The 14,653-nt window shown below is 45.3% G+C and overlaps 1 protein-coding gene across 15 annotated transcripts in view; it reads left to right on the forward strand.

Moving 5' to 3' along the window:
* ADGRL3 (adhesion G protein-coupled receptor L3) overlaps positions 1-13,534 on the forward strand; it is a 494,343-nt gene extending 480,809 nt beyond the window's left edge. For 10 of the 15 annotated variants that reach the window (XM_036381482.2, XM_054514768.1, XM_036381481.2 and 7 more), the window contains one exon: positions 982-3,871. In XM_036381482.2, coding sequence (XP_036237375.1) covers positions 982-1,787 — 806 coding nt within the window. In that variant the 3' untranslated portion in view covers positions 1,788-3,871. Of the gene's footprint in view, positions 1-981; positions 3,872-9,697 lie in introns of those variants that run through there. The other 5 variants (XM_036381490.2, XM_054514770.1, XM_036381491.1 and 2 more) reach the window with 2 other exon arrangements.
* The last annotated feature ends 1,119 nt before the right edge of the window (positions 13,535-14,653 follow it).

The following is a 14,653-nucleotide window of genomic DNA, read 5'->3' on the forward strand; positions in this document are numbered from 1 at the left end:
TCTTCTCCCTTTCCCACCCATGCTGGCATTGCTCTCAAAGCACTTCCCTGCCATCTCCCGTAGTGCTTTGGGAAACAGCTGAGCTCCAGCCTCATGCTGTCAGCACTGAGACACCTGTAGAGACGCAATAGGCAGAGCGGGGACACCCCGAGACCCTGCTACTACTCTCAGGTTCCCATGACCCCACCTTTACCATGGCAGTAATGGTACTTGCTGTACCCTCTGCTGAACCCACTGCTTTAACTTCGCAGGTGGAATAGGAGCAATTTTAAAGCCTTCACAAGACCCCAGAACAGCTGCCTCCAACATCAATTGTTTTAGAAAATCCCCACCTGGCCAGTGTGGAGTAAATAATTTTGGTTGTGCCCTTAAGCCAGAAGAGGTAGGGCATTTAGCCTTGTTCCAGAAAATCCTGAGCCAGGAAGCACTTTGTGCCTCCCCCTTGCAACTCCCTGAATCCTGCCATTCAGTCCTTATGTCTTTATCCTGACAACCTGCCCAGCGAAAGGGGAGAGCAGACATTTTTTTCTCTAGAAAGGATATACTCCCAAACAAAGTTTTGGTAGTGATTAGCCTGGGCTGCAAATATTTTTTCCTCAGCTGGGAGGAATTGCCCCCTTCCTCCAAAGTTCCTAGGGCCAGGGCAGTTGTGACCAGCCCAGGGTCATGAATTTTTCAGCTCCCTCAGGAATACATAGAGTACAAGAGCTGTAGGAGAATGCTGGCCAGGAGAGGTTATCCTTCCAGCTGGATGTTGCCACATCAAGTCACACACTTGACAGTGCTTTCCATTTTTTTTGTTGGGAAGCCCTGGACCACCAGCTGGTTAGATGAAGCTGCACCCTCCCATTTTGGCCGCAACGCTCTCCTTGCTGCCCCATCCCGGCAGCTGCGGCAGCCTAGGAAGGGGGTTTGAATGTGCACATCCCGCATGAGTGTCCTGTTTGTACAAGTCACCCTCTCTTGTGTAATGTTTTTCAGAGGGGCTTCTGAACAATGCCAGGGATACAAGTGTCACGGATACTCTACCACTGAATGGTAATCACGGCAACAGCTACAGCATCGCCAGCGGCGAGTACCTCAGCAACTGCGTGCAAATCCTTGACCGTGGGTACAACCACACGGAGAACGCCCTCGAGAAAAAGATCCTGAAGGAACTCACCTCCAACTACATCCCTTCCTACCTGAACAACCATGAGCGCTCCAGCGAGCAGAGCCGCAACTTGATGAACAAACTCGTCAACAGCGTGGGCGGCGGGAGCGAGGACGATGCCATCGTGCTGGATGACGCCACCTCCTTCACCCACGAGGAGAGCCTGGGCCTGGAGCTCATCCACGAGGAGTCGGACGCCCCGCTGCTGCCTCCCCGGGTGTACTCGGCGGACAACCACCAGCCCCACCTCTACAGTCGGCGTCGCATCCCGCAAGACAACAGCGAGAGCTTTTTCCCTTTGCTGACCAACGAGCACACGGACGACCTGCAGTCACCCAACAGGGATTCTCTCTACACCAGCATGCCTGCGCTGGCTGGCATGCCCATGACAGAAAGCGTCACCGCCAGCACCCAGACCGATCCTCCACCAGCGAAAAGCGGCGGTGGCGATGCCGACGACGTTTACTACAAAAGCATGCCCAATCTTGGCTCCAGGAACCACGTCCATCAGCTACACACTTACTACCAGCTAGGTCGAGGCAGCAGCGATGGTTTTATAGTCCCGCCAAACAAAGAGGGAACCTCTCCGGACGGCAATGCAAAAGGACCCGCTCACTTGGTCACTAGTCTATAGAAGATTCAGCAAAAATTAAGCAAAGAGACAACTAAAAGCCTCTCCGTAACACTCGGTTTACTGTTCTGAGTTAATCCAAACAGTGGTAATATTGTGTGTACTCCTAAATCTTCATGCTGTTCAAAAGGAAATTCTCAGACTTTTTTTACTGGAATTTTTAGGCCGGCCTGGAGAGGACAGTAACTGCTGTGCCCCCTTATCTTCCCATCCTTCTTCCCTCCAGACAGACTTCATTATGTTAATGAAAGAGATAGATAACGGCACACTTCGTGGCCTTCTCAAGTTATGCCGTGTTTGTTTAAACAATCCTTGATGCTGTGTTGCTCTTAATACCAAGGACCTGATTTAAGAGGGAAAAAAAAAATAAATAAAAGGCCAAAAATGTGCATTTGAAACTAGTAGCGATGACGCATCTAGGTGGGAGCGCTGCGTAAAACAAGCTAGCAAAACTCTTTCTTACCAATCCAGATCACACCATGGGTTATGGTCACTCACAACTTGGTTTCACTGCAGCGCCCTTTGCTGTGGGAGCAAACAAAACGTAAACAAATTTAATGAGACGGAAGGGAATCCTAGAATCCTGTGCTAAAGGCATATTTTACATTTTGCTGTATTAACGGATGATAAAAACTAATGGCAGAAAAAGAGAAGCGAACAATTTCTATGTAATGTACAGATACTAGCATTGCACATATAGTCTGCTTTCTGTTCCTCCAGAACTTGCGTCCCTGTTAATGTAGTGGAAAAAAAAATAAGAACTTTTTTCTGTTGTGCTGGTCTTGTAAGTTTGTCTACCAGTAGGAGCAAGGGTTTTCATAACTCCTTCCTTTTTTTTTTTTTTTTTAATTTTGTTTTGCCTCGTCGACTGCTCCTTCCCTCTGTCCCCTTCCCATCCCAGTAAAAAAAACTCACTGGGCAAAAAAACAAAACCCCAAACATCACTTTCTAAGGACTATTTTTAGTAACACCATCACCATTTCTTTTCAGCCAAGGCAGTCTTTTAATTTCCTCGCTGTATAACCTTTTTCAGCTGGCATGTTGCCAGCAGACCTTTTGGCAGACTAGAGCAGGGCAAACTTCCTCATTGTCAGTGCACAACCCGATGGTGACAATAATCCTGTGGAGCATCTCTGGCCGACAGCCCCTCAGCCAGGCCCTCGGGTCGCATCCAGGGACTGAGGAGAGGTTTTGTAGTTGTAGTGGGGGTTCTACAGGAGACTGCCATTTCCCTGGAGGAGCAGAGGGCCTTCTCGGCTCAGTCTGGTCCTCGGTTTAGGCACTTGTACTGCAGTGGTTAAGAAGAAAATAGATTGACACGTAGTGAGCTAAAAAGTACTTTGCGGTGATTTTTAATTAAAAAAAAGAGAAAAAAAGTCCTCTGTTCATTATTTTTCCTAACAGGAAATTTATTTATTTGACCGGATTTTTAAGTAACATAGGCTTTCTGGAGGTAAATTAGCAGCACGGAATATGAATTCTTCTTCTTTTTCTCTTTTTTTTTTTTTTTTTTTTTTTTTTAATTTATGATCCATTTTGTACGGTCTCAGCAGTTGAATGACCTCATTACTAATATTTGTTGTAAAAGTGAAGCTTGTTTGCCAACCAATAAACAACTGATCACGATTTAGAAGATACTGTATGTATGTACTGTACAATTAATCTCTCTTTTTTTGTCGTTGTTGTTCCTCTCTCCATTAATGTCTTCAGTATGAGTCTCCACTCCTTTACAGCATGGGTGAGCAATGCCGAAGAAAGGAGGCCTAAGCTGAGAAATTTAAGCACAAAGGTTATGCAGCTGTGGCTGTCTAGAAAAATCAGGCTGGTGGTACTTGTTTAGGGGCAAGAACAGCACTGGTTGACATTTGTTGCAGGTGATTCTAGGTCTGTTTTGTGCCTACTGTATAAAGTAGCCGACGACACATGGATGATTTGAGTATAGTGTTTCACATGTCATATCTTTAATCATTGTAATTTTTTTCTTTTATTAATTTTCTTCTTTTCTTTTTTTTTAATTTGGGTTTTCTGAGATTAAAAACTGCTGGTAGCATGTCAAAGAGTAAAACAAGTCCCCGTTAGGCCTTCTCGGTCGTTGTTTGCTGTCTCTTTATTTTCTTGCTCTGGGCATATGCCAAGCGCCCTCACCATCCTTGGCCACACGGTCCTTCCTGCCCCACCTCTGCCAATGGCCCACTGGCACTTCACTGCTCTCCTCCAGCCTCCCCCTTCAAATCCCTTGAGTGCAATCAGGAATACGGGAAGCCACAAAATAGACTGGAAAGGTTGTCAGGGGAAGTAACGACCTCTGGATATGATTGGTAATGAATTTTCAGTGACTTTTCACAAAGCCCTCCCACGACCTGGGCTTAGGGGCTTGGTGCTGCCTCCATCTAAACTGTGCCCTATCCAAGTCCTGTCATGCTGGGTAAAGGCCAAAAGGCTTGGAGCAGGTGGGTGAGGCACCTGTTGATGAAGATATTCCCAGTGCTGGAGGATTAATGCAGCAGCAGCAGATCAGTGGAGCAGTTCCACCCCATCCTGGGACTGTCCTCGCACTGGGGCCGTGCTGCTCCGTGCTTCTCAGCAGAGTCTGGTTGGGCAAGAGAACCAGGGGTGGTGATATTTGGTGATATTCATTGCCTTCTGGTTCAAGCCACCTGAATCCTTCCTGCAGCCATTCTGGCCAAAACATCTTGGGGAAGAAACTCCATGTGGGACCATGCACTTATCGCAGCAGTGCCTCTTGCCGTGTCTAGGTTTTCGGCAAGGGAGCATTTCCATTTGGAATATTGGAGAATCACCTGACTTCATAGCAGAGTAGCCACTGGCCAGCCAGGTTATGCTCTTGCTCTTGATGCTGCCTCCCTGTTACATTTTATTATCCATACCAGCAGCGATGGAAGGGGATAGTGCATGGTGGATCCACTGTTGCAGGTGTGGCAGGTTATTCACACCCATGTGGTCACAGCAATTCATCTAGCAGCCCAAGAGAGGCTGCTGAGGCTTTAAATAACTGAGGTACCTCTTATTTTGGGGAAAGTAAAAGCTCTTTTACTGTATTAGACTCAAAAAATAGTTTTTCAGGGGTATGGTGGAATTGAGTACATGCAGAGGGTGAGATACACCCTAGGAAATACCATCATGATAAAGTGGAAGGCAGGCGATGAACACGGCATTTACCAGGTTTCTGAAACTGCAAGAACAAACCAGTGGTGGATTTGCTATGGGATGGTTTTGTCCTACTGAAAAATCTTCACCTTCTTTTACTACAAGTGGTCATTCTTCCCCAACCCTTTTATGTATTTCAGGTTTATCAGTGTGCAGGCTGTTTTTCCCCTCTTCTCCATCCCTTCTCTTTGCCAGCCTATCCATGCCTATTAGCACTTTGATTGCAAAAAAATGCTGTTTATTTTCAAGCTGATTATTTCTGCTCCCAGGCTGCTCTGACATCACAGGATTCATGGTTGGTGCTTCTTATGGCTTAGTAAACAGCTGAATCACAAAATAGAGGGAAATATATATTATTAATTTTATTAAGCCAAAAATGGTTTAAGACTGTAATATAGTGAGGATGTTTTATGAAGGGGAGCAGGACGCAGATTATTTTTGGCATTTTCTTCCCCTTGAGAGCAGATTTTGTTGTGTCAGATAGTTGATTTTGGACATGGTGAGGGTTGGTGCTTGTTGATAAGTAGCTCACTATGTACAATTCTTATGTGACTGGCAGCAGTGTCTTCTGTGCAGACTGCAGCATGTGAAAATCAACTCACTGTTAAGTCCTCGGTGCCTGCAATGCTCCTGGGGTATGAGGGAGAGCTGGAAAACTTCTAAGGCATTTCTTAATGCTGAGCCAAGGCAAGAATGTGAGAAAAAAGCTTGATGAAAATGCAGTAGTGATTATGATGTTAAATCCATACTCGTGCTTGGGGCACATAACTGTGTAGACTGGGTTGAAGGGGATAATCAGCCATGTACTCAAGGGATCTTTTCGAGGGCTCCATTTAACAAAACAAAGGAAAGAAAACCAAACCAGATTTGGCTTACAGGGAGAAGATTAAAGCTTCATCATTCAAGTGCAACAAGCATCCCACTTTCAGCTGAAAACAGACAAAATAGAGGCAAATAGGTAGTGCTTGATCAGATGAGAACATCAGCTGATACACAGACCATTTTCTGAAGCACAGGGCCACCTTTGGGAAGCATGAGCTACCAGGCATGTTTGGAGTGAGGCTTGTTAATGTTTATCCATTGATTGAGTTCCCCTTTAGAAAGCCTTTCTTGCAGGTGGGAAGAGTGGGATGGAGAAGTGCAAGGCTCCATGCTTTGCATTTTCCTGAAAGCCATCTTAGGATGCTTTACGAGTTATGAATCCCTTTTTTTCACTCACTGCTAATTTGTGCAGGACTGGGTTATTTTTCCTGTGTAATCCCATTGCAGGCCACCCTATAGAGAGCTGACACATTGATTTACTGCTTAAGGACACCTTGACTACAGCAGGCAATTCCCACCCATTTTCTGCAAGAGCCAGAAGAGACTGTAAGATCTCCCTGAAACATGAAGGAGAAATACAAAGCAAAAGACATGCCAAGAAGGACCACGTAGGCTGGAGGGTTGCTTGGAATGGGGGGTATTCATCACAGCTTTGGAGGCACTGTGTAGGCAATAGTGCTCACCTTTGTCCTGTTGATTTCTGCCTGTTGATTGCTTTTAATTCCTTGACATCTGTAATTGTTTACCAATCTTTTTCCTTCCTCCCTCGCCCCAGGTAATAAGCAGTGGGATACCTCAGAGAGCCAGGGGAAACAGTGGTGACGAGGGAGGCACTGAGCTCCTGGGGGTCCTTTTGTGTCCGTGTGTCCCTATTGCCTGCATCCCCCTTCCCTGACCAGCTGGCCTCTCTGTCACACCCCCATGTTCCCTTGATCTCACTAGGTTATGAAGAATGTAATACCTGCAGAATTGCCTAGTCAACAGAGATTGAAAGATAGCTCATCTTATTAAAAACCTGTCTCAGGAAAGCCTAAGAGCACAAGCTTGGTCATCTGTCACACCCTGATCTCCTCCTTACCTTTAGAAAGAAAAGTACTTTATTTTTAGCTATCTGCTGCATTCGGCTACACTCTATGCAAATTTCATTTAATGAATATTTTAGGGTTTAAATAGTCTGGGCTCATGAACATTATATAAATGTCATGTTGTTGCAGGCTCTCTGGTAACGGCGTGGAGGACATCCTGCAGTGTGAAGCTGAAGCCAGATAAAATCTGTGATTAGTGCTCCCAGGGAAGGCAGCCATGGGTTGTTCAGTGACTGTCCTGGGTGGGGACACTAGCAGCACAGTCAGGGGAGGGCACTGCAGTACCCCTGGGAGGCAGCAACACTCTGCTTTCTAGGCTGAGGGACATTTCCTTCAGCACAGGTAGCTGGCTTAGGGCCACTATTGCTCTTCCAAAGGCTTTGGGATGCATGGATCATACACCAGATCATTTATCATCCCAGTTCAGAAGAGGCAGTCTATTTAAAGCTGAAATATCAAGACTTGCCAGGATAGCTTGGAAATCTTCCTTTTTCACATCAAAATAGCTTTTTACAGGTGCTTACTGTTTATTGTATTCGGTATGCCAGACAGATGGTGATAGTCCTCTTCAGGAAAATGCCAAGAACAAAAAAAAATAATCCTAACTAGTTTCTGTCTTTTCATTTCTTTACCCTCCACATATTTTCTTTTCTTATATTTCTACTCCTTAAATACACTGTACACATGTAAAAACCCAAGCTAAAGCCTCAATAAATAAACAAAAAATATTGGTATACAGAGCAATTATTATGTGTTGGAAGCAAATGCTTGGTATTTTAGCAGTGCTGCTTAAAACCCCAAACAGCAACTTTGAAGACACAAACATAGCTGCTGCACAACCTCCTCAGCTGGTGTGTTGGCAATATTTGTACAGATGACCAAATATCTTAGACTGCCACTTACAATGGACTGCATCTTGTGTAGCTTTGGAAAGGTTATTTCCAGCAGAAGGGTGTTTGGTGGGTAAATTACAGCAATAATAAAACTCTTTTCAGCCTATATTCTCCCACTTCTCCTGGAGGCATCTCAGGCAGAGTTAAATTTGGGTCCCTGTGGCAGAAAACCTCACTCCAGACAGTGGCCCTGCAGCCTTTGTGTCCCACCAGCAGCAAAGGCTTCGCCTTTCAGTGGGAACGAGTCTGTGATAATATCCACTGAAAAATGGCTTTGGGGATGAATGGTGAAAACCAAGCAGTCAACAAACTGGGTGGAGGATGTCTGGGTATTCCACTTGGGAAGCAGAAGCACAGTGCCCCAAGCATCTCCGAGGATTTGGTTGCACAAAAGCTGCAAAGGGGGTGTGGAAAAAGGGACTTTGGGTGGGAGGGGTATTAAAAGAAAAAGCCCCAGATTTTTGGCAAGGCTTTGTCCTCTGGCTGAAGTATGCCAAAAAGAGTTTCTCATGTGCTTTCTGTAGGCAGCTGGAGAGAAGTGCAAGGTCATGGGGAATTAGAACCGTGTGTGATTGGAAGGCATATTTGAGGCAAGCTAAAATCTTTGCTGTGGCTATCGGGTGCCTACTCTGGCCTTGGTTTCCTCACCTTAAAAAAATATAAGTTTAAATGGTTTGCCACAAAGCAGCCTTTTGGTTTGGGTTTGGTTTGGGTTTTTTTTGAGAGGGTCCCTTCCTGATAAATAGAAGAGGATTATTTTTTCCAGTGCAAACACCTCAGCTCTGCCCTTTGGTCACCTTCCCCTCACCCACTTCCTTGCTTGCTTATTCAAACTTAGAGATAAAATGCCTCATTGCTTAAGCTGCTGTTGATATCAGCCAGGAAGAGTGCTACATATTAAATAGGTGGGATTTTTGATTTTCTTTACACACTGTGCACCCAGGCATTTTCCACTGCTGGCAGTTTGTACTGCAGTGCAAAGCAGCCCACTGAGCTAACAGCAGTGGAAATGGAAGGAGAAAATGCCTTTTTTTGGAAAATGCTTTTTTAGGAAAAAAAGAAGAAAAAATAGATGAGCAACAAGGAAAGGATGAAAGTCCCTCCTCCTCCTCAGAAAAACCCTAAAAGATCAGCCAAAATGGCCAAGCTGGGAGATGCCTGAAAAGTTGCTGGTTCTGCCCCCACCTCTTTGCCTTTGATGCCATAGAGAGCAACATATATTTGGGAGGGTGAGAGAGTGAAATTATTTATGCTTAGAAAATGTCTCCAGAATAACTCTTGATTCTTCTTGAATGTGATTAGCCTACCTTAACATCTCCCTGAAATATTATTTTTAAAAAAGCCTGCATGAGCTCACCCCAAAGTGCATGTGGCTGTGTCCTCCCGACGTGAGCTTGTGAAAGGAGGTGCTTTCCCCCCTTGGGCTGCAGTGATTATAAAGGCAGCTGTAAAGCAGAGCACTCAGGATGCAAAGTGCCCTTCAGATAATGTCTGATATCAAAACAAATCTGTTTACTCTGCAGTCATTTATACTGAATATTTATTATTAAGGGGTGAGGGGAACAGAAGAAAAAATGCAGTTTGCTCAAACAAGCCCTGTTGTGTTTAGACAAACTGGTGGCTGCAGCTCAGTGATGTGCAAAACACAGAGGAGCAAAGAGGCACCTCAGTGTCACTCTTCTTCTGCAGAGCAATGGGCAGCAGTGGCTGATGCTGCTGTACAACAAACTACTGGCTCATACAAATTCAGCAAAAAGGGTGGGAGGAGGTTTGCAATGGGATGCTCACCCATAAATGCACTCACTTCCCTGAGCAAGCCTTCCTTTTCAAGGCAAGCAAGGCATCCTCTGCTTTGTCTGGGGATGGAAATGATCTTGAAAATAGTTGTTCTTGGTTGCAGGGTCCTGCTCCAGGGATTTACCTGCTCTCCCCTTGTTTTTCACAGAAGGCGTAAGGACGCCCAAGCAGGAGCCGGTCTTCAGGCGAGTCACCATGGAGGACAGTGTCATCTAGCACCTGGGGACCCTGAGCCTGCCCCGGCCAGCCCGTGCCAGTGCACCACCTCAGCTCCTCTGTGCCTCAGCCCACCCGTCCCTCACTTGGGATCACGCTACAGAAGAGGCTGGAGAAGCTGGCCTCGACCAAACCCTCAGCAAACCCTTGCATCCCCAAGGAGAGAGCAGCCCAGCTGAGATTCCCACTGCATGGCAGCACCCTGGGATGTGCCCTCGGTGTTTGGCCGCTCGTCTCTTTTTTGAAGATGAGCAGAGCAGGTGAAAATTGTCTTTTGTAATAAGAAATTAGTTTCACCTGCTCCGAACATTGACTTTGCGACTTGATAACACTTTAAAAATGGCCGAGCGTGGTTGATCCACCATCCTGAGCCTCTCTCCATGCCCTCAGGCTGGGCTGTATAAAGGGGAACCTGCCGAATCCAGGTTGCTGTTGTAAATACAGACCTGTCAGTGCGAAGAGCCAACAAGGGATGGACCAGAGGGACAGAGAAGTAGTTCTTACATCAGGAGAAGCTGAACGTGCCAGCAGAGTACTGTCAAGCGAAGCTGTTGCTTGTAAATAGGGGCCGACGCATGTGTCCAGCAGCAGCTCCACTTGGCCAAAGCTTCTCGGGGGAAAGCTGCTCAGATTTTATTGTCTTGTGTAAATAGAAATATTTTTTTGAGGAAAAAAAAAAAAGAGCCTTAGTATCTTGAAGATAGCGTTTCTCAATCAGCTCAGCTGGGGATGGATATATGGGAACCCACGGGATCTGCCTGCTGGAGGCTGGCACAGGCTCTCGCAGCCAAGCTCTGCCATCACTGCAGGAGACACCTGAAGGAGGATGGACCTGTCCAGCAGAGGATTCAGCAGACATTTCTCCCTAGTCCCTGTCACCAGGGTGAACTCATCGGTCCCATGGTCTCCGCTGATGTAAATAATCAGCTACAGCCCACAGAGGACTTGGACTGCTTGGTGCAGTTGTGGGAGGGGGGAGGGTGGGATGGGCAGAATTCATCAGAGGGATGCAAACCCCATCAGTGTGGTGATCCCCAGGCTTTTAGCATTAGTTAAAAAAAAAAAGGAAAAAAGGAAAAAAAACAAACCCTGAAGGCTTATTAATGGCTTTGTGCCACCTGTTTGGCTGGGTAAATGGAGGCATGCCTAGACATGTTCTGTGTTCATGTCAGCCAGTGCCTGTCTGTGCAGTTCTCTGTCTGTGCAAACGCGTGTGCAAGGCTGTGTCTGGTTCGGGGGGCTGCCAGCCACTGCAGGTCCCTGTGTCTGTGTAGCTGTGTCCATGAGAGAGGAGAGAACATGGATGTGTGTGTTGTACTGCCCTTTATCCACCCAAACGCATTCCAGGAGTCGTAAGTAACGCTGCTAGGTCCAGCTTCAGTAGCAGGAGTGCAGAGTAGTGTCCACACCTCTCCAGGGAATGAGGCTTGGCAGGCAGGGGGATGGTGTTGGCTGAGTGAGAGCTGATGAACCTCTGCTCTGCATTGAGTTGTCATCCACTGTCCCCTGCTGTGGCGCTGGCAGGATGGTTCCTCCTGGAAGTTGGACAGGAGCTTTGGGGTTTCCCTTTCATCATTCACCACCCAAAGCTTACTTATGCCTTATTTACTCTGAGTCTAACTAGATTCATGCAGTGCAGGGAAATTAGGAAAAGAGAATGAAATGAGAAATTGAAATTAGGAAAAAGCCCATACATTATATTTTTGAAAGTTACCCCCAATAACTTTCTCTGGACATAGAAGTCTCTCTTCAGCTTAGCATTTTGCAGGAAAGCAGCACCAAGGTGAAGTGTCTTCCCCATGAAAAAGCCAGATAGCTTGAAACAACTGTTGCACTATTTAGCAGAGCACTGGGGCCAAAGCCCCTTTTGCTTTGCAAGGAATGGGAAGTGGGCAATCAACAGAAATTGGAAGCTGCCTCAAATTCCTGAGGGGTGTGGGCATCTAGAGTGGTAATTTGCTTGCAGTGGTCCAAGGTGAGCTGCAGGGAGTCTTTTCCACTTGAATACCTCCTGTCAATCCAGCTGTGTGTGTTACCATTAACACCTAACAACTGCCAGAGCCAAGTGATTTATATATTTATCAGGACATTTTTTAATTTATCAAACCAGTGCATGGGAGGCACTGTGCTTTCATCTGCCACATGTGGACACCTCTTCCTTTGCCCACTTCTCCAGCCTTGTATAGTGTCCCCAGGCAAGGTGACCATCATCTTGGGGATGTGGTTTCCTCCCCAGTGAAGGCTGTTAATCTTTTTTCCAGGGAGAAAAATAGTGAAAGATACGAGTAACACACCCTGACTTTGTGCTGGAAATGTGCTGAAAGTCAGCCAGTGTATTAAGCAAAACAAGTAACTCCAAAATGTTTGAAAGTTCACAATCTTTCACAGATATGAGGAAATATAGAAACCATTCTTATGGTTTCTAGGGCCCCAAAGGGCAATGCTAAATCCTGAACCCAAGGCTTCCTGACCCTGGGGAGGTTTGAGGTGCAGCATGGGGAAAACTTAGGGGCAGCAATTACAGGAAAGAAGACATTCCCTGGTTTTATTAGATTGCAGGAAAGCAGAACTCCCCTAGTTGGGTTGAGTGGGGGATTTTTTTTCATTGGAGCACTTACTACTAGTTCCTCTTCCCAGACAATCCCATCATCCTGTACCTTAAACCCTTGCCTTTATGTCTAGAAGTTAGGAGGCATTTACAACAACTTTCAAAGTTTCTCTCTCTCTCCAGCCCTAAAAGAGGCTGACACCCCACAACTGACAGTTGTGAAGATGAGCCAGACCAACCCCAAGTCTTCATAAAAATGATGAATCCCATCCACTGCATCCATATTGATGGCACACAGGTCACACGTGGAGATGAGCAGTGAGGAGGGGGAGGCAGATAATCAGTGAAAATTGCGTGTGGGAGGTGCTGTTACCAAACCCACCTGGCAGAGTTTTGATTTAATCCAACCCTGAGTCAATACTGATTGACATTTCACTCGCTTTCCATATCGTAACTGGACTTCCTTACTCCTCAGGCATGGAATGAATCTTAATACATTGTAATTACTGTACTCCTGGTGGTGAACCGGTATGAAAAGCTATCACAGAAAGCATTAATAAAATGTACATTATGAAAAAGAACTCAGCATTGTCTGAAATTAATAATGCACCAGATTTTTCTCATCTACGCCTGCTCATTACAGGCCTGCCCTTGAGTTTTCTATTAAAATGACTTATTCAAACTAGTTGTATGGCTGTGTTCAGCGTGAAGTTATCTGCTGTAGGTTTGCATCCCAGTTAGATGTACCGCATGAGGACTTATTAATCTGTTATATCTTTCAGGCATTGATTTTGGTGACATTTATATAATGCTGGTATGACTGAAATGAACTGATTGATTCATGCGTATGGATTAGTTTGCCTAAGACTTTGAGGCTAGGTAGCTTTATCATGCACTGTAACGCCAGAATTCATCACTGTATTATTTACAAGACTGAACTGGCTGCATCTCAACAACTGAAGAGATCTTCACTGTTTTATTTATGTATAAATGTTTACTTAATCAGCCGCCAATTTTGTTTAGCAGAATTTGTTCGCAAACGGAAATTGTAAATGATAACGTGGTTTCTATTTTAAAATTTACAGGCTTTCATCTATAGCAAAATCCAAGATTTCCAAAGTGTCTTTGTCTACTGGCAATCAACAAGCTCTCTTGTATATGCTTTCTGGTAATTGCAATTAGCTGCTGCAATATTTCACATAAAAAACAATGCAACCCTAATACAGGAGATCTGAGTGGTAGTGTGTCACAGTCAACATAAATACCCCAATGCTTACAAATGCTGGAGGTTTAACAAAGCAACAAGGAGCCACCTGCCAGTGTAGAGGCAGGAGCTCATGGACATGTGTGGTGATTTCTGCTGCCTTATTTTACAAGAAAATCCCAGTTCCAGGTAAATTGTGTTTCAATCACTTGGGCCATATCCCCTGCTTGAGGAAAGCCTGGTCAAAGGGGGCAAGGAAAACATCTGCTCACTGTGCATTGCAGCTGGGAAAGTGGCTGGGCTACCATGAGTGTTTAAAGGTATAACATTCCAAGGAGGCTTAATCCCAGGTTCCCAATCGATTGCACGTGTTTACTTTGGACCATGCTGCTTCTCCCGGGGACCAAGGTATAAGGAGACATAAAGGATTTATTAAATGAAAGCAGAGACTTTCCTGTTAGGAGCCATTTAGAAATATTTTTAGTGCAAAGGCACAAAAGAAGTGACATGTTAGAGACCTATAAAATAATGAGTAGTGTCCAGAGAAGGTGAATTGAGTGCTGCAGTTCACCATAGGTTATACAGCAAGTGGCACTATGTGGAGCAATGAAGAGGTGAAGTTTTAAATGTAGTTATAAGTAATGTTTCATTACCCATCACGGGATTAACCCACGGACTCCCTGACCCAATACACCAGTAAGGTGACGTACAATGAGCTTTAGTAAGATATTATGCTCTTTCACAGTTTAAAGAATGAAAGGGGGGAAAAAAGTAAAAAAAAGAGAAGCCTGTCACCTACAGGCTCTTATTTCAGGGTCAGAAGGAACTGCTGGCTCCCTGAGGAACTGCAGAAACACCCCTGCTGAGTCTTCAGCCATACTTCACACTTGTGATTTTTCTTTTTAAACCATATTTTATTAACATAAATTACAATAGTATTAGGTAGGCCTGGAAAATTACTTGCCAGCTAGCAGTGTGAAAAGGGGAGTGAACTTTGCATGTCAGCACCCTGGGCTGTACCTTCAAGAGTATGGGATCATAAGAGAGTGATGCTGAGGGGTTACTGTGCCTCACAACCATTGAACCCATCACTGCAGAACTAGTATCAGCAAATAGTCCTTCTCCACATGTCTTTT

The sequence above is a fragment of the Molothrus ater genome, chromosome 4, assembly GCF_012460135.2.
Source record: "Molothrus ater isolate BHLD 08-10-18 breed brown headed cowbird chromosome 4, BPBGC_Mater_1.1, whole genome shotgun sequence".
Taxonomy (NCBI): domain Eukaryota; kingdom Metazoa; phylum Chordata; class Aves; order Passeriformes; family Icteridae; genus Molothrus; species Molothrus ater.